Source organism: Vulpes lagopus, chromosome 22, assembly GCF_018345385.1.
Source record: "Vulpes lagopus strain Blue_001 chromosome 22, ASM1834538v1, whole genome shotgun sequence".
Taxonomy (NCBI): domain Eukaryota; kingdom Metazoa; phylum Chordata; class Mammalia; order Carnivora; family Canidae; genus Vulpes; species Vulpes lagopus.
Genome location: NC_054845.1, coordinates 184,952 through 205,556, shown reverse-complemented (window position 1 = coordinate 205,556; position 20,605 = coordinate 184,952). Strand labels below are relative to the sequence as shown.

General features: G+C 43.0%; 1 protein-coding gene across 4 annotated transcripts in view; it reads left to right on the top strand.

Moving 5' to 3' along the window:
- Positions 1-411: 411 nt before the first annotated feature.
- Positions 412-20,605, top strand: part of LOC121480484 (A-kinase anchor protein 13-like) — a 44,347-nt gene continuing 24,153 nt past the window's right edge. Inside the window, exons 1-3 of one of the 4 annotated variants that reach the window (XM_041737004.1) lie at positions 445-831; positions 925-1,016; positions 1,338-1,571. Coding sequence is in view for 1 of the 4 variants with exons in the window: in XM_041737011.1 (XP_041592945.1) it covers positions 1,548-1,571 (24 nt within the window). In the remaining 3 variants the exon portion in view is untranslated. Of the gene's footprint in view, positions 832-912; positions 1,017-1,337; positions 1,572-20,605 lie in introns of all 4 variants that reach the window. The other 3 variants (XM_041737003.1, XM_041737011.1, XM_041737002.1) reach the window with 3 other exon arrangements.

The window sequence follows — 20,605 nt, the reverse complement described above, 5'->3', positions numbered from 1 at the left end:
CCTAAAATCCGGAAGGTCCCTAAGGGGACCGTGTGTTTACTGACCGACTCACTGAGCCAGAGGGTTTCTGCATTTCCAGGCGCTGAGGCCTTTCCATGCACAGCCACCACACCCACTCAAAATGTCTTAGTTGGTCCTTTGCAGCATTCATGACGCTGGGGGTGCATGAGGAAGGTGTATGGGGGTGGGCTTCCCGCACCCCTGCGAGGTGGACGGGAGATGCCCAGCAGCAGCTCAGAGCCCTAGGTTCAAGTTCTGGCCTTGTCACCCAGCTTCTGTGCTCCTGGGCCAGTTGTGTAGCTTCCCTGAACCTTTGCTTGCACAGTGGGAGTATTAATCACCATCTCATAGGGCATTAACATTTTTAGCCCAATACGTGACGTGGAGCCACCAGGAAAGTGTTTCTCAAATCCACATGAGAAAGAGTTAAGGCTCTTCTCTGTTCCAATATAATTCATTTTTACCTGAATTATTCTTATGTAAGTGTGTCCTGTTGCATGAACTATTCAGTCAAATACAGCAATTAACTTTACCTGTTCATTTTTTTTCTTCAAATGTAACATATTCCCTTTGACAGTGAAGACCTATAGACGGATCTGTCTAGAAGAAAAGTACCCCGAATATACATTTAGTTTTAGGTCTTTGGAAAGCAAATGGCTGAGATTTCTTTTGTGGACATTGTAAAGAACCTCTATTTTTAGAAACAGGAAAATCCTCATCACTGATTTTAATTCTAATATTTCCTAGGCTTCTAGGCACTCCTCTGTAAACGACAAGGAGAGAGCGGCAGAAGGATAGAAGGATGAAGAGAAGACGGGTGAAAGAAGGCAGGTAAGACATTGGGGTGTGGGAGGGAAGTTCACAGCACACGTGTTTGGGCAAGGATCCCACGGAGCACCTGTGTTCATCCAGTCCCCTCCACAGGTGTCCCTGGGATGACAGATGAATACCCATAACCCTCAGCTGCTTTTTCTGGCTTGTTCTCAAGCGGGGATAGACTCCTCAGCAGATTAAGGGTACGTCCCTGGTATAGAACCAAGCAGCTGAGAAAGTACCGCCACGTCGCCCCGGTGCAGGAGCCGCAGCACAGGCTGAGCCGCCTTTCCGGGGGGCCTGGCCCGACAGGTGTGGACAGCTGGCCAGGGAGGTGGGCAGCAGGACCTGGCAGGTCCTTCCACTTGCGGAGGGCGTGTGGCAGCCCAACGACACGGGGTCACGTGCAGAGTGGACACCAGCCTGGGGTGGTGCTTCTATGGGGTGCGGACCCCAGGGAGAGGCCCTCTGGCCCGACCCTGCAAGTGACCCCTGCATCCTTATGCCCCTGCTGCATCTTACAGAAGCCTGCCCTCGCCGTGAGCTGCCCACCTACTCACAGACCTTCTTAGGGTGCTATGTGTGGAGAAAAGACAACTCCTCGCGGTGGAGGAAATCCACAGGAGCTACTGTGGTGCATCAAGCTCGCCTGCCTTCCACGTGTATGCACAGATGGCCCAGAGTGACCGCCGGACACCTCGGAGGAACCAACTGCTCCAAACAATGGGACCAAGATGAATAAGCAATGTGATGTGCGGGTGAGCACTGGGCGTTATGTGTTGGCAAATGGAATCTAAATTAAATAATGTAAAACAAAACAATGTGATGAACCAAGAAAACTCAGAGATAATTTAGGAAAGAAAACAGATTTTTTTAAAATTCTAGTTGATAGCCTCAGATTCAAAAAGGAATGATATTTATAGAATAAGTACAAAGTTTTATGCAAAAATAGAAAAGGAGGAAATCACTAGAAATTAAAAATAGGACTCTCCTCAAAATTAAATAAAAGATTTATTTAAAAGTAGAGCAAAGAGGGATGCCTGGGGGAGGTGGGCTCAGTGGTTTAGCACCTCCCTCAGCCCAGGTCAGGATCACCGGGTCCTGGGATCAAGTCCCCCATGGGGCTCCCTGCAGAGAGCCTGCTTCTCCCTCTGCCTGGGTGGGTCTCTGCCTCTCTCTGTCTCATGAATAAATAAGTAAAATCTAAAAAAAAAAAAAAAGAGCAAAGAGACAAAAATAAAGTATAAGAGAAAAATAAGTGACCTTAAAGATGGATGTCAAGGATGTCAAATATCTTTTTCTGTGATTGACAAATCAGGCAAAAAAAAAAAAATGAAGAAGATGAATAGAGGGGGAGGAGGGAGAAGGATATGGATTACTTAATGATACAATGAAAGATTACTGTATTTTTTGTCCAATAGAAAAAGAAAGGTAGGGCAGCCCGGGAGGCTCAGCGGTTTAGCGCCGCCTTCAGCCCAGGGCATGATCCTGGGGTCTCGGGATCGAGTCCCACGTCGAGCTCCTCGCATGGAGCCTGCTTCTCCCTCTGCCTGTGTTTCTCCTGCTTTCTCTTTCTCTCTCTGTGTCTCTCATGAATAAATAAATAAAATCTTAAAAAAAAAAAGAAAAAGAAAGGTTACGAGAAACAAAAAAAACCAAAAACTTGCATAAGAAAATAATTTCCATATATGACACAGTCAACTGTGGCATGATTCTGAGGAATTGTTGGAGTAAAAGAAAATTAATTTTAGGGTTACCTGGGTGGCTTAGTCAGTTAAGTAAGCATCTGCCTTGGGATCAGGCCATGATATTGGGGTCCTGGGATTGAGCCCTGCATTGGGCTCCCTGACCAGTGGGGAGCCTGCCTCTCCCTCTGCCTCTCCCCTCCCTGCCTCCTATGCTCTCTTTCAAATAGATGAGTAAAATCTTTTTTTTTAAAAAAAAAAAAGACAATTTTACTTTCTTAGGTCATTTTCTTTGAGTGGTGGCATAATGATACATCATTTGTTTTTAGTTTTAAAAATTAACTACTAAGCAAAGTTCAGAAACTTTTTAATAAAGCCATACAACAAGGACAGTGCAGCTGTAAATGTAAATGTTAGAAATATTTATAAATTAAAAGTCTTGGTGTGGTTGACAAAAGCCGGGAGTTGGTACAAAAGAGGTGAAAGTGGAGGGTTCTTATGTCCTCACTTATAGAGAAGGAGATAAAAACAGTCTAAAAATTATGACAATAAAGGGAATTTAATCATATTATATGAAAGTATATAAATTGCATAATTTGAAAACAAGCCATAATGTCACGGAATTCCTTATCTGTTATAATGCATCATTGAGAGAAATTGTCTCAGATTGCTAAATCAAGAAATAAGCATCAGTAGTAGTGAGAATTTGGTGGAGCCGGCTTACATGAGTCATTCTGGTAGATCCTAATAGTTAGGTGACCAACAGTTACTGAAGGCTTTTATCTATTTAGTGACCGCTCATTCTTCTCGAATACAATTTTTAAGGAGCCCAATCATTTAATTTAATTATCAAAGAAAAACTTATCCTGCTCATTTGGAAATTCACGTTTAGGAAGGCCTGGGCAGACTTTTTCAAAAAAGGAATCTCAATGGCCATTGATTTCATTAAACATACACCAGATCGCCTTACTTTGAAAGTGAAAACTACATTTGTGTAAAGTGGGGAGGAAATGCTATGTGCTCTTAGAACTATATCCAAGTTAATTACAGTATTTATCAAATAATTATCAAATGTCATAATGTTTTATGTTTTACTATTTACATCACATGCAATTGACTACGGTTTAAAACTATGGTCATTTGCGTCTGGTACTTCTTTTTTTCACTCCTCTAATTTCTAATCATCCTTTAATTCTCTGTCACCCTTCTTTTTCCTAGCAGCATTTCATTCATATTCTCCAATGTTTTACATTTTTAATACTTTTGGCCCATTGATCTTTAGGTAAATAAATGCTTAGCCGTGCATACGTGCCTTAGAAACAGCCTCATGGGATCCCTGGGTGGCGCAGCGGTTTAGCGCTTGCCTTTGGCCCAGGGCGCGATCCTGGAGACCCAGGATCGAATCCCACGTCGGGCTCCCGGTGCATGGAGCCTGCTTCTCCCTCTGCCTCCCTCTCTCTCTCTCTCTCTCTCTGACTATCATAAATAAATAAAAATTAAAAAAAAAAAAGAAACAGCCTCATGTAATATGTTCAGAATGATGACATGTGCCTAAAATAACACGTTGTAGAAATTCTAAGCTTAATTGACAAGAGCTAAAGTAAATAAACACTCAGGAAGACACCGACTGACCTGGCAGTGTCAATATTTATAGAATAAGAGTTACAGATTTCACGTGATCATTAGCAGCTGGTGCTGTCATTGGCTGGAGGGGCCTGTGAGGATCACACCCGCCCAACCTGGAGGCCATCAGCTGAGCCTCAGGGGTAAGGAGAGGAGGCCACCAGCTGAGCCTCAGGGGTAAGGAGAGGAGGCCACCAGCTGAGCCTCAGGGACAAGGAGATGAAGCCACCAGTGCCTCAGGGATAAGGAGAGGAGGCCAGCACCTGAACCAGGGGTTAGGAGAGGAGGCCAGCAGCTGAGCCTCAGGGCTGCAGGAGCAGAGGGCATCCCCTCTGGTCGGGGGACGGTGGGTAGAGCTGGGACTTTGCATTCACTGCCCATCGCCCTGCGTGCATCCAGCAGTAGCGGCACCAGGGAGCTGACGGTCCTCTCGGGAAGCACGGGGACAGTTGGGGTGGGAGGCAGGCCCTGGGGTCCCACCCGCTGAGCCGGGGCTCTGGGTCCCCGTTCTCGTGCAGCTGCCCCGACCCTGGGCAACATGCGGCCTCGGTGAACGGGAACCTCACCTGATGAACCAACAAACAGGGAGGAGGACTTCACCGTGGGATACCTCGGAGGGTCCTCCAGGGCTGACAGCGGAGCCCTGGGCCCTGGGGCTGCTCCTTGGGCGCTCACAGGCCTGGGAGGCCTCGCACCCCACTTGGCAGGTGCGGAAAGGGAGAGCCCAGGAGGTGGACGGGTCCCAGTGACTGATCAGCACCAGCCACTGCCGAGGCTCAGACCAGGATACCCAAAAGATCCTGAAGAACATGGATCTACTGAGATCCTATATCTTGCCTGAAGGGACACAGATCCATAAAAAGAAGAAAGGAAAGAAGAAAGAAAGAAAGAAAGAAGAAAGAAAGAAAGAAAGAAAGAAAGAAAGAAAGAAAGAAAGAACGAACTTGGCATTTCCCCACAATTTATTTATCTCATTAAAACTGTTGAAAAAAATTACATCTTAGGCAGCCCGGGTGGCTCAGTGGTTTAGCGCCGCCTTCCGCCCAGGGAGACCCGCAATGGAGTCCGGCGTCGGGCTCCCTGCATGGAGCCTGCTTCTCCCTCTACCTGTGTCTCTGCCTCTCGCTCTATCACTGTCTCTCATGAATAAATAAAAATCTTAAAAAAAAATACATCTTAATCTCATAAAACTGACACTACTATCTCTTACGACATATCACTTTATAGGATTTTTTTGTTTCTGGATAGTTTGAGTCATGCGGTGCCTGCTGTGTGCCCGTCTCTGATCTTTGTACAATAGGATCAAAACAAATAGGCTATCAGGGATATTCAAGGTATTTCACGAGATACCTTTACATCGTCATATGGTTTTGCTATGGTTGAGATGTGCGTAGGGCGCTGTGCGACATCAGAGAGCAGCGCTGGAGTTAGGCCTGCTGGAGTGGAGGGAAGGCAATGCTTCAGTTCTCTCTCTTCTGTTTCTTTGTCTAGTGGTATTTATTTGCTTATTTAAAAATCCCAAATAATACATTAAAATATAAACAAGAGAGTAAAATTCACCCAGAGATGATCACAGTTTGATGTTTTGGTGAACACCCTTCCAGGCAAATGTGTGTATGTGCATATATAGACATAATTTTATATAAATGTGGCTACACTCCACATGTTATTCCATTTCTTGATTTTTTTTTCACTCAACAATATATCCTGGATTATTCCTTATCAATGAATTAGAAATTATATCACTTTTCACAGTTATAGAGTATTCCCCCTATATTTTCTACCTTTAGCTAGAAGTCTCTTTTCAAAGTACAGTTAGGTTGTTTCCCATTTTCTTGCAGTTTTAAATAATCCTGTGTTTAATATGATTGTATATATACCTTTGGATTCTCGGGCAATGACTACTACAGAGAAGTCTCTACGAGAATTGCTAGACCATAAGTGACACACAACTGAAATTTTGATTCCCAAGTGCCAGACGGCTCTCCAGAAAAGTCGCGCCCATTCATCCTCCCGTATTTTCCTGTGCCTCTGCCAACACTGAATTTTATCTGTCATGTCTTTGCCAGTCTGACACATGAAAATTTTTTCATTCCAGTGTGTGTTCCTTAAACATATTTTCACATGTTTTTGTCTATTTTTAAGACTTTTATGAATTATTTATATTTTCATTGCCATGTTTATCACCATCTGGTTGATTTATAAAAGATCTTTTGATACTAGGAATATTTGCTTGTCAATTATTATTTCACTTCTTTGTTTGACTTTATGTTTTTAAGATCTTGGAGTCAGGTCTAGCAGTCTTTTCTATTTTGATTTTGACTTTTGTGTGGGTTGTAAAAAGTCCTCTCCACATTAAATTTTTAAAATTATTTTATTTTTTTATTTAAATTCCCTTAGCCAACATAAAGTTCATACTTAGTTTCAGATGTAGCATGTAATGATTTATCAGTTGCATATAACACCCAGCGGTCAAGATTTCTAAAAGCTCGTATTTTCTTTAGTTACTTTTATTTTTATATTTAAATATTTAAGCCATCTAGAATGAGCTGTGATATAAAGTAGGGTTTGAATTAGCTTCCTATCTTGAATGATATTTTTTCTGTGTGATTTAAAATACTATGTAGAGTAGTGATTAAGGGAATGGGTCTTGGAGGTAGGCTATTGGGGTCCAACTTCTGGTCCCAGGGCTTACAAACTGGGTCTGATTTCTCATATATAAAATGGGGTCAAATATCTATCTCTTGGAGTTGTCAGGACTACATACATTAATATATAGAGAAGGATTAGGGGAACGCATGGCACATTATCAGAGCCCACAAAGTAGTAACTATCATTGGGTGCCCAATTCATATTTCATGTGGGATTATTTCTAGACCCTATTCTGCTACGCTCAAGTCTAGAAGTTCATGGGTCAGTATCAATTCTAACTATAACATGTGTGGACAAGTTCTCTCATTCTTTTTCAGAATTTTCCTGATTCTTCTAGCAATTTTATTATTCTAGATAAGCTTTAGAGTTATTTTTTTTAAGCTTTAGAGTTATTTTGTCAATTCCTAACAAGCTCATTGAGATTTTGATAGTCATAATAGAGAATATATATTATTAGGAAAAAGTGATTTCTTAATAATTTTGAATTTTTCTTTCTGTTAAATAAGTATGTCTTTCCATTTATTTGAGTTTTCTTTCTGTTATTTAATAAATCTTTATAGTTTTATTCTTTAGGTCCTTCTCATTTCTTGATACTGAATATTCTGAGCTAAGTCTTGAAGGATGAATAGGAGTACGCCAGACAGAGAAAGAAAAAAATTAGGCGTGTCTCTTTAGCTAGTTCTAGAAATAATATTCTTTAGTCAATCTACCTAAGATATAAGTAGTAAATTGAACTGCCAAGAAAAAAAATCTTTCTGCAAAGGTCTTTCCTACAAAGAAGTGGAGTAAGGCAGGCAGCCAATGCAAGAAATATTTATGCAGCTGTTGCCTGACCTAATCCAGGAAGCTTCTGGGCACTGGAAGCGATATACATGTTCAGCTTTTTCTGAGCCTACTGACTTGTTTAAAAAAATAAATCAGAAGCCCATTATGTTTTCGATCTGGGTGTATGAACCAAGGGATTTGAATACAGATTGGTGGTGGTGGTGGGGTGTTTTGAACTGAGCTGACCCGGACCTAGGCAAGTTTGTGAGGCAGTTCCAATTTTTTTTCATTTGCCATTTGACCTCATTTTGGCTCATGCTGCCTCAACTTCAGAACCATGACTTTGGAACACCATCGCTAGGGTTTAATTTCCTGCCCAGGTACTCACATTCTGTGCCCTAGTCCAGATAACACAAAACAGAGCCCTGTCCCTCAGAGGTCTGGCCATGAATAGCTGGTCCTAGTCCCAGTCGGCTTAGCCGAGGGGTGAAGTAAACACTCCCTGCTCCCCCTCAGAATGTAGCACCAGATCCTGACTTGTCCTTCAAATCTCAGAATTTTAAAGAGATTTATGGTACCCCCCCGCCATGTGACATCTTATTACTATTCTTTATGCCACTTAGAAACATAGGGTTGCATTTCCCTTCCCTAAGTCCTTTAAAAACACCATGTATACTTGGGTGAGGGAGTTCGTGTCATCCTCAGGGCAGGAGTCCAACCTATAATCCAAGTGTTGAAGAGAACAATTAGGCCAATGCTTTGCTCTGCTCTACCCTAATCTTAGGATCTTAGACCTTTTGTGAGTCAACCAGGAAGACAGAATTCATCCAGTACTGTCTGCGCGTTAATTAAAACATGTGTACCTCCGACTTAAAAAAATACTGGCTGTTCCATTAGTAAAGCAGTTTCTTCTATTAGTCAACATAACCTTTACAGGAACTGTAGGAAGAATTCCAAAAAAGCAATTAGAATACAATAAGTGAAAAAAAAAAAGAGTTGGTAATTTATTATGCAAAAACCATAGATCAAAAAGGGCCTACAATTAGGTTGTGGTGATGGTTGCACAGTTTTGTGACTACACTAAAAACCATTTTATCGTACACTTTATTTTTAAAAATTTTTTTTAAAGATTTTATATATTCATGAGAGACACACAGAGAGAGGCAGAGACCCAGGCAGAGGGAGAAGCAGGCTCCATGTAGGAAGCCCAATGCGGGACTTGATCCCGGGACCTGGGGTCACGCCCTGGGCTGAAGGCAGGCGCTCAGTCACGGAGCCCCCCAGGCGTCCCCTATCATACACTTTAAATGGGTGAAATGTATGGTATGTGGATTATGTCTCAAAAAAAACCATTTTTAAAAAGCCACTGATATTCAAAGAGCCAAGGAAGAAAGGAAGGAGGGAAAGAAAGAAAGAAAGAAAGAAAGAAAGAAAGAAAGAAAGAAAGAAAGAAGAAAGAAAGAAAAGAAAGAAAAGAAAGAAAAGAAAGAAAGAAAGAAGGAAGGAAGGAGGAAGGAAGGAAGGAAGGAAGGGAGGAAGGAGGGAGGGAGGAAGGAAGGGAGGAAGGAAGGAGGGAGGGAGGAAGGAAGGAAGGAAGGAAGAAGGAAGGAATGAGGAAGGAAGGAAGGAAGGAAGGAAGGAAGGAAGGAAGGGTAGTACTCAGTGTAATTCGATACAGTAACTGAAGGCTCCAGATAATGGCAGTGGTGAGAGTAGCAGGAGTGGCTTCTTTGCGGTGGGTAGTTTGTGTGAACTCTCATTCAACGTAATGAAGGAAACACGATTATCATCTATTCCACAAGGAGAACATGCTGCTTACAGAGGTCACGTCCACGGGCTACGGCCAGGCAGGGGGGTGCAGTCTGCAGGAGGGGACGAGGCATCTGTCCCCAGAGCTCAGGCTCTGAGACACTGAACCAACTCAAGCTCCCAGGATTGGCTTGTGTTTCGCTTTCACTGCAAACAGCCATGAACCCTGACTGGCAGTGTCCTCTCCAGAAGACTTAGACAAGCCCTTTCCTCTAAGTGGTCCCAGTGACTTGATGTCATGCCACAGACTGTAAAACCGTTACTTACATATAGTACATTCTCTGTAATCTTTAATTTAGTAGACAATTTCTGAAAAAAAAAAACTATTATATTTTGCAATTTAAACTATGTTTTAAACCACAGGGCTAGAGCAGCCTTCTGTGGAGAGATCTGTGTTCCTCCTATATAAATAAACAAAAATGGCAAATATTTTCCATCTCTGTAAACCCGTATTTTTAGACTGCATTTGTTTCATTGTGGTGTCAAATTTCTCTGCATTTTCAGAAATTCCAGCATCATTATCACTCCGTATGTATCCACTAGCTCAGGAGAAGCCAAGGTTATCCTGTCGGAAGAGAAGGGAGTCTCCCATTCTACGTAGGAGAACTCAGCATCTAAGATGAATCTAAAATACATGTGGAGGGTTTACTGTGAGCTTGTGAGAAAGTACAAGGAGGAGTGACTTTTATTATTATTGAATGTTCAATTTAAGTAATTAGGAGGCAAAACCAAACCTTTGTCTTTTACGGGAAATCTTGTGGTAAAGATGAATGGGGGCGGGGCACTTGGATGGCTCAGTTGGTTAAGCGTCTGCCTCGGGCTCAGGTCATGATCCGGGGGTCCTGGGAATGAGCCCCATGTCAGGCTCTCTGCCCAGCGGGGAGCCTGCTTCTCCCTCTGCCTCTGCCTGCTGCTCTCCCTGCTTGTGCTTTCTCGCTCTGCTCTTTTTCTCTCTCAAATAAATAAATAAGATTAAAATAAAAGAATAGGAACAGCTACATATGAAAATGTTGTCATGGGGACATTCTTGAGATTGAGATTTGGGATCATTTCTTCCCCCTCACTCTCAGTAGGGCTCATGGGTACATGAAGTTTCCTTTGGCTGTTTTTTATCGCTTTTCTCCAAGTATCCAACCATTAGCAGCACGTGGTTCATAAGAGGGTTGCTATTGTGTTTCAAAAATAAAGGCACATAATTTAGTAATTGAGGTATATTTAACAAAATATTTAGATTAAATAATAATTTTGACCTTCTCATCTACTGGCTCTGAAGTTCATAACAATTTTTTGATGTGTCATGTTGATTTTCCAGTATCATTTTTAGTAAATCAATAGTCTTTAATTAGTGATCTACTGAAGGCCCTCCAAAGAAAATCACTGGAAGAGCATATAGGGGTATAAAGAGATGAATAAGATAGAACCCTTACTCTTGAGGAGTTTGCTCTAAGAGGGTAAGCCACGCCTGCTAGTAACTCTAAAACAGGCCATTCTGGGAAAGGCAATCAGTTAAGACGTTTGATGAGCACATACCATGAGCCTATCCCTGGGTCTTATGTTAAGTGGAATGATGCACAAACAATGCTAAGCATCAGGGATACTGTTTGCTTATCAGAAATGACTTCATGGAGAACATGGAGTAAATAAGTCTTCAGCCTTAAAGAATACACTGTTTGAAAGATGGTCTACATGTATGGAACTGGCAGGAGATAGGGAAACTAAAGACTACCTCTATATTGCAGAGGTCACAAATGCTGGTTTAATTAATTTTTTGGTGATGTATTTATTTATTTGAGAGAGAGTGAGTGGGGGCGGGGGAGCAGAAGAAGAGGGATAAGCAGACTCCACTCTGAGCATAGAGCCCAGCATGGGGCTCAACCCCAGGACCCTGAGATCATGACCTGAGCCGAAATCAAGTCGGATGCTGAACCAACTGCGCCACCCAGGTGCCCCACAAATGCCACTTTAAAATTGACGTCTCAGTTTAAAATTTGCAGAAAATGAGGAATCAGTCATTGTTTCCAGGTTAACTCTTGGAAGAGGAAGAAGCAGCATCTAGTTTAGAATGGAGTGGAGAGAGGTTGAGGTAACAGGAAGCAATTTAAACTCTGATGAGAAATAATAAGCGCTTTGGACCAAGACAACTTAGGGAAAGATCAACACATTGCAGAGATAGAGCCAGCAGGATTTCTAGAATGCTTGTGTCAATGGGAACACGGAGAACGACATGTGTGATGACTGCAAGGGTCTGAGCCTGGTTGGGCGGAAGAATAATAAATGAACAGAAACAGTACAATAGAGAGGAGAAAATACCTCAGGGAATTGGAGGATACAATGCTCTCCATTTTAGTTTTATTAAGTTGTAGGTGCAACAACTGGAAATGGGAGTCTGTAGTCAGAGAAGCCAAGGCAAGAAATAACAACTTAGGAATCAGGGCCCGAAAGGGATCGCTGGATCCAAGGGGCAAGTACAGCCACAGAGAGCAGGGAGAGAGGGCAGGCTTGGAGTGTGATCTGGGGGGAATTCTACGTTTCGCAGCGGGAGAGAGAAGTGTGATACCCTGAAGATGGCAAAGAGTAAGAATAAGGTGGGAAAAGAATGAAGCATGGAGAGCTAGGCCTGGGTGCCGAGGAGGCTTAAGGACGGAGGCCGGCGATGGCAGCGCTTGCACAGGGATGGGGGGACGGTCTCCCGGGTTGTCGTAAAAAAACCTACCCTTGCCTTGAGCCAAGTTACCTCCATTTTAAGAAATAAATTTAGGTGTCATGCTTGAAATGCTCTCATTCTTTTCTTTAAAATAAAGCCTAACAATATTACCCATTTCCAGTTTTGGAAGTTAGTCTCTGGTAAAATTTAGTTTGCTGATCAAAACTTTCCCTTTACTGTGACAAAGGCCTTGCATGCATAGATCCGCATTCTTCCTCCAAATGCCAAGAACAGAGAGGATGGTGCACAAGGGAAGAGTGAGAGGAAAGGCCAGCTTACCACTGCTCTCTTTTTGTTTTAGCATAATTTTTTAAGAGTTTGGTCTAATTGATCCAGAACATGGATTCCGGGGGTGGCTGGGTGGTGCAGTCGGTTAAACATCCGACTTTTGGTTTGGGCTCAGGTCATGACCTCGGGGTCATGACCTCGAGCCCTACATTGGGTTTGGCATTCAGCATGGAATCTGCTTGAGGATTCGTTCTCCCTCTGCCCCTCCTGTTTGTGTTCTCAATCTCTCTCTCTCTCTCTCTCAAATGAATAAATAAATCTTCTTTTAAAAAAGCAAGAAAAAAATAAAAAAGCAAGGAACAGGATTTGGTCCTGTTAAGAACTGAATTGTGTCCCCTCAAAATTCATATGTTGAAGTCTTAGCACCAGTAGCTGCAAATGTGGACTTATTTGGAAATAGGGTGGTTGCAGTTGTAATTAGTTAAGATGTGGCCTCATTGGAGTAGAGTGGGGTCCTAATCTCTTGTGAAAAGGGGAGGTTGGGACACAGATACACACGGGAAGGAAACCATGTGAAGTTGAAGGCGGAGATCGGGGTGATGTAGCTAAACCCACTGAACGACAACTCTTGCCAGCAAACTAAGCTAAGAGAGAGGCATGGAATGGATCCTCTCTCATGGCCTCCAGATGGAACCAACCATGCCAACAACTTGCTCTGGAACTTCTTGCTTCTAGATCTGTGAGACAATACGTTTCTGCTGCTTGAGCCACCCAGTTTTTGGTACTTTGTTGCCCAAGGCCTAGTAATCGGCAGGCCCGTACACTCGTGACTCACGATGTGGCGCACACTGCAGCCTCTTGTGCCACGGAAAGAACAAGCGCCTGTGAGAGTTGTTTTCACTCTGAAAAAAACATATTCGCATAAGCAGTTTGAAGCTGCCTTCCTTTCCAAATCCACTTCATTTCCCGGAGACAGTGGTTCTTTGACTAGAGTTTACATTGGGAGGGAACAGCCAGTTTTGGAGAATAAATCTCTTCCACTCTTTGAGGCCGAGGCTCTTCTAAACCAGTCTAATAATAGAACTGGCCTGTTGACAATGGCCATGGCACAGCTGAGCCATCAGAGGTGCTACAAAAATAAAGCCAGATGGAGTTGCCATTACCAGTGAAGGCTCGGAATCGGTGTTTTTAATGGAGGAAGTGATTATGATTTCTGGAAATGTACTGTTGGTGCTGCCTTTTGATATCCAGTGTTATTGGAAAAATAGACCCACCGCTATTTTATAAAGTCACCTTTTGTATAACTTTAGACATTTACAGTTGGTCTTGGTTGCACCTGGCTTGGCACGAGGTTCTCTCTATACAGTGGAAATAGTTTTTGACAGTCCAGCTGCTGAGCGGGAGGCTTCCACGGCGGCGCTGCTGTACGTGGGCCCCTTTAGGAACACAGAGCGCTATCCATTTCTATTTACAAGAACTTCAGAAGTTGTTCTGTGGCCAAAGGTTTTCTTCCTAGACAAAACAACCCAGATTCTGGCTAACACTTATTGGATTTAAAACATGATTTTTTAAAAAAGACTTTATTTATTCATGAGAGACACACGGAGAGAGAGGCAGAGACCCAGGCAGAGGGAGAAGCAGGCTCCATGCGGGGAGCCCGATTCGGGACTCAATCCCAGGACCCCGGGGTCACACCCTGGGCCAAAGGCAGGTGCTACACTGCTGAGACCCCCAGGGGTCCTCTTAAAACATGATTTTATAAAATATGATATAAATCCATCACTGGCCAAATATTTGCTATAATCTCTCAACCCAAAGAAAGCCAGAGCTTCCAAGTGATCATAATCTGAGGAATTTATGTGTGTACATAATTATTACAAATTGCCAGGAAATAAAATGATCAAAACAAGAGGATGTGACCGCAAGAGGATGTGGTGCACCATTGGTGACACCACGGTGACCCAGTCCTGCTGTTCAGCTTGCCTGTGGACACGTTATCTCCTTTCCTTGGGTCACTCCAATTCTCTGTCCAGTGCTTTTCCAAGAGGAGTAGCTTTCCACTGGAAGTTTTAAAACTCTGAATGGGGATCCCTGGGTGGCGCAGTGGTTTAGCGCCTGCCTTTGGCCCAGGGCGCGATCCTGGAGACCCGGGATCGAGTCCCACATCGGGCTCCCAGTGCACGGAGCCTGCTTCTCCCTCTGCCTATGTCTCTGCCTCTCTCTCTCCTTCTCTCTGTGACTATCATATAAAAAAATTTTTTTTTTTAAATAAAAAATAAAACTCTGAATGGCTGTTGAGTAGGCCGATGCCCCAGTCGGTGAAAGGGTAGGGGCACAATGGTCTGACCACTGCGCTGCGGGAGCATTGATCAAAGACTCCAGCATAAATCATAATAGCCAACCTGATAACAGTAATCCACACGCTTCGCCTCAGCATTTGGGAGCACGGGGCAGGGAGAGACGATAAAAACCCTACATTCTCCTCTGAAGGAGGCAGCCATTACACAGCTGATTTCTGCCATGGCAAGTGGGCCAAAAGCGGACAGATTTCCTGATTTTCCAAAAGAGGCCAAAAAGATATATTTTCTTTTTAATGTCAAATCTTATGGTTTTTAAATGTTAGAAACTGTACCAGCTTCCCACTGCAGCTATAACAAATTACTACGAACTTAGTGGCTTAAACAGTATGAATTTATGATCTTATAGTTCTGAATGTCCAAAGTTTAAGATGGGTTTCATTGGGTCAAAATCAGGGTGTTAGCAAGGCTTTGCTCCCTCCAGAAGCTCTAGAGAAGAATCCGTTCCCTTACCTTTTCTAGTTTCTAGAGGCTTCCTGCATTTCTTGACTTGTGGCCTCTTCCTCCATATTCCAAGCCAGCTTCACGGCATCTCCTGATTTCTCTGATCTGACCCTCTACTTCCTTCATCACATCTCCTGTCCTGACTCTGACTCTCGGGGTGTGCTCTTTCTTTTGTAAAGACCGTCGTGAATCTGCTGGGCCCACCCGAGTAATCCAAGGTGCCCTTTCCATCTCAAGATCCAGATCTTTAATCGCATCTGCAGAGCCCTTTTTACCTGGATGGCAACGTATTGATAGCTCCTGGAGATTAGCACATGGACATCTTTGGAGGGAGGCATTTTTCTGTCCATCTCAGAAATAGATTCATTTCTTCTTTTACAGTAAAGGCCCAAAGAAAACATGCCGTGGCTACTCTTCTGTGATCCTGGTTAAACTGTGGCTATACTATCTCTTAGAGTAAATGTTTGTCCTGTAGAGATCTGTGTATCCAAGTCAACAGTTATACCCTGGATAGGTGAAGAAAGGAATATTTGCAGCTCACACTGACAGGAAGTTCTCCGAGGGGACCTGGACGTGATCATCCATAGCCACCCTGGATTGCTTACTGTTGGGAAAGAATTTCACAAACCACTATTGAGCAGATCCAGCTGGAACACCTCAGGGATTTATTCTAGATGGAATCACTCGGGGGTGATAAACAACAAGGGAAGAGCAACCAGTGCTGTTAAGAATGGGGTTTCTCAAAGGTCAAGATTTGGGTGGCAGAGGTCCCATGAAATGCGGACATTACACAAGAAAGGTACACACAGGGCAAAGGGGTGAGGTTTGGGGAAGGCCTAGGTAGGAACTGCCACAGGAGCTTAAATTTGCTGGCTGTTTTGCCCCTGGACTATTTCTACTGAACTAAATTATTCCTTTCTTGGCTCTGTTCTTTGGCTGTGTTACCTTGGCAATTTGGTAAAGACTCTTACATCATACAGGGTTGTGGAATGATCCTGTGGGAAACAAATGGGTTGAGCAGAAGAGAAGAATGGCCTCTCTTGTCTGCTGGTCCCATGTGAATTAGTGGCACCCTCCCCAAAAGGGGTTTAGGATTGCAAGTCCTAGAAGATTCCTAGCTGCAAAACGGGCCATGCCACATGCCAGATGGCAAAGGACTAGGGAGGAGCAACTCCTGGGCGGATAGTGCAGGAAAGATAGAAAGGACAAGGCCTGTACTGAATATACCAGAGGAAATGCTCTCGGTGCAGAGAGAAGAGGGGGGGTGCAGAAGGTGGAGGGGTGAAGCCCACACAGTTATGGCCATTTGTAACACTTGCCGCCCCTGAAGGGATAACTCTCCAATAATCAGACCACTAATTTTTGCCTTTGGCTGACGGTTTGACAGTTTTATATATTGATTTTCTGACAATATTTCAGTGTGCTTTAGGGGACATTGGAGTGAATACTAATTCATGCCACTGTATTTCATTTCAGATATGAGCAGAATAATTTGCTATTCACTTCTAGCTGCGCTCATATGCAAGCTTTCCCGTGTCATGGTTTCTTCTTAGTCATTACAATTTTGAGAGCTGCGCCTGCTTTTTCTAGGGAGTAACTTGGGCACAGATGCAACCTGGTACGAGGAATATGACATTAACTGTCCTCATAACAATGATCTCATAAATCAGGTTGCTTTTTTAAAAAAATTTTTATTTATGATAGTCACACACACACACACACACACACACACACACACAGAGGCAGAGACACAGGCAGAGGGAGTAGCAGGGTCCATGCACCGGGAGCCCGACGTGGGATTCGATCCCGGGTCTCCAGGATCGCGCCCTGGGCCAAAGGCAGGCGCCAAACCACTGCGCCACCCAGAGATCCCAGGTTGCTTTTTTTTAAATAAAGATTTTATTTATTTATTCATGAGAGATAGAGAGAGAGAGGCAGAGACACAGGCAGAGGGAGAATCAGGCTCCATGCTGGGAGCCTGATGTGGGTCTTGATCCTGGGACCCCGGGGTCATGCCCTGGGCTGAAGGCAGGTGCCAAACCGCTGAGCAACCCGGGCGTCCCTCAGGTTGCTTTTCAGCTTTGTGGGCTTGTATGGATCTAAGAAAAGATAGAATTGGTACGGTGACCAAGCAATCTTTTCACATGATTTATGATCTATCCAAGTCAAAGCTGAAACAGGGCAGGTAGGCTCAGTTGGAATTGTGCCTGGCTTGGGTGCGTTTGTCTCCTGGTGAAAAGATGTCTTCTAGCTCACTCCAGGAAGCATTAGACATTTTGCTGAGAATAGCTGCACACTCTGCAGCCACATTGTAAAGAAGGACACTGTCTTCCTCTCCTGGTATGGACACCAGGGTTGCCCGCAATGAAGGAGTAGTATATAGAGTTGGCTTTGAACACATAGCATCTGTGTCACCTCAGGCAAGTTACTCAACTTGTTAAATAAAAGAATAACATCTATGTCACAAAAACCTTATAAGGCCTAAATGGAGTAATGAATGTGAAGATACTCTGTAGTTCTAAAGTGTCACACAAAGTATTGAGTTATTGTTGTGCAATTTGAATTAGATTTTACCTTTTCTGCATACTGTGTTTTTTGGGAGAAAACATCAAGAATCTTGTTGATGATCTGGCCTAGGTACCTTCTAGATGTTTTTTTTTTTTTTTGTTTTTTTGTTTTTGTTTTTTTTTTTCTTCTAGATGTTTATAATACTTATCTAAGGGCATCTTAGCTAACTAACCTGCCTGAGGCCCAGATGATATTAGTTCAAAAAAATTGTTTTTGAACTTTTCTTCATGGGGGAAAAAAAGCCAGAATTAACCCAGAACACCCATATCAAATACCGTATGCCAAAGAAAGTAGGGAAAACTCATAAATAGCCTCTGGAGTCTCAATCAGAGGGTAGGGATTTGGGATCCTTCTATACATTGATAATTGTATGGAAGGATGGGTTTTATTAATCTCTGATTTGGCAAACTTACTAAAACAGAGTTAATTGGTTTGAAGGAAACATGTTGACGGCATATTTTGGAAGGAGAAGCAGATTTGGTCACTGACAAAACATTTCCCATACACAAAGGCACTGGTTTACTGGTTGCTGAAAACACCTGGAAGACTTCGTGTTTCACCTTATTATGAACTAGAACAATAGGGTTGTAAAAAAAATTCCAGCTGATTATGAAGCTGGTAAACCATGGGCTACATGCTGTGGCTCTCTCTGAGTTTGGCAAAACTTAGACCATTGTTTCTTGACTCGATGCTGGTTTCTTTGTCAATCTTTCACAATTAATTCGTATTCTCTTCAGGTCATACATCTCTACCTGCTCATTTGACTGATTCAGTTGAATGGTTTGTGTTCACTCATCTTATTCCGTGGGTTGTTAGGAGGGAGTTAGTTTTGTATCTTCCCATAGACAAAGAGATAAGCCTCCTTGTTGATAGGATGCCCTTCACAGGATCCTTAAATTGCCTAAAGCACAGTCTGAGGCTGGGAGACTGCACCCTTCCTCACGGGGCCTCCTATTTGGTGGAGATGAAAGTCATTCCTGCACTTCTGTCCTCAGCACTAGAAAGAAGCTCAGTGGGTAAGCTAAGAAAAACACAAATTTTGGAGTCTAGAAAGATGGTTTTGAATCCCAGTTTGCCTTTTTTTCCCCATGGGTAAGCATTGCTACACTATTTTATGTCTTGATTATAATAGACCCTCAAGGGAATCACTCAAGGGATACTCTTGAGACACGGAATCCTTAAATACAAGAATACTAATGGAGCCACTGAAGACGGGAGAGGAAGGTCAGAAAATCTTGTTGAAATGGAGATGCTTGCCCGTAGATCCCACCTCATCCATGGGTTAGCCTCTTACTCCTCTACTTCAGCCTCCAAGTGGGCATCAGTTTCAAGTGAATACGTCAGAAAACAGATAAGTCCTTTACTTTTGGGGTTACTGACCAATAGCCAAGCCCTCCAATGTTAAATCTTTAAGTCACAAGAGTCTAATATAGTACCCACTTCTTTGATTTCTTGTGACCATGAAAAAAAAAAAAGAGTTAGAACATGACATATAATCAATAAATGTTAGAAATTTTCCTTCCAAACTTAGAAAAAAGGAAACTTTCCTTCCAAATGTTTGCTTGATCAGTGAACCAATTTGGTAAGATAATTGTTTCTCTGTAGGTAAAGGTATAATAAATGTAGGTGATCTTTGAACATTTTTTCCTAGAGTTCTTCCAGGTTCATTGAATTTGGGAAAATACTGGCTGGTTTAATACATTGGCTCTGTGGCCGTACAACAGGGAAGTCGGATCCCAGTTGCTCATTCACCACTCCTCGGCCTTTCCTCAACTCCATTGTCTGGGAGGTAGAACTTGGCTCATGCACAGTATGTGTGTGGGAGGCATGCGGGTTGTTTCTCAAATATATTTTCTTATTTTTAGCTGAATTTTGTAAAAAGAGATTTTTTTAAAACAGATTTTATCTATTCATGAGAGACACAGAGAGAGAGACAGAGACACAGGCAGAGGGAGAAGCAGGCTCCATGCAGGGAGCCTGATGTGGGACTCGATCCCGGGACCCCGGGATTGGCACAACCAGAGCCGAAGGCAGATGCTCAACTGCTGAGCCACCCAGGCATCCCTAAAAAAGAGATTTTAATGTGGCTTAAAAGATGCATCAGAGAATTAACATGAATCTCACAGATAAATGAAAAAAAATAATAAAAAGCTAAGAGAATTAATGATCACATATTGACTATGTTATGGTTCATGTAGGAAGTCAAACTCAGTAGGAAAAGCAAAAAGTTGTCTATAACAAATCATATGTGTCTCTTAATTCCTTTACATACACACAAATTACATAAAATATTAAAAATATTACTTTTAACGCTTGTGGTTTAAGGTGGCAAATGTAGCTACAGAGAGCAGGGAAAGGGAGCCTAAGTTTTATAGATGATAGGAGCTACAGGGAGACCAGAGCTGACCTGCTTGATAGAATGAATCCAGAAAGATTCTGGCCTCAGAGTCAACAGCAAGTAAGTGGGAACTGGGGTTGAAATCAGGGTATTTCTGGGCATTGATTTTGTCTCCTGTCACACTGCCAAATTGCTGTGACCTGGTGCAGTCACTCTGGAAAACTGTGTGGAGGGTCCTCAAAGGGTTAAAAATAGACCTGCCCTACAACCCAGCAATTGCACTGCCGGGGGTTTACCCCAAAGATACAGATGCAATGAAATGCCGGGACACCTGCACCCTGATGTTTCTAGCAGCAATGTCCACAACAGCCACACTGTGGAAGGAGCATCGGTATCCATTGACAGATGATGGATAGAGAAGATGTGGTCTGTGTATACAGCGGAATATTCCTCAGCCGTTAGAAACGACAAATACCCACCATTTGCTTCGATGCGGATGGAACTGGAGGGTATTATGCTGAGTAAAATAAGTCAATCAGAGAAGGACAAACATTATATGGTCTCATTTATTTGCGGAATATAAAAAATAGTGAAAGGGAATAAAGGGGAAAGGAGAGAA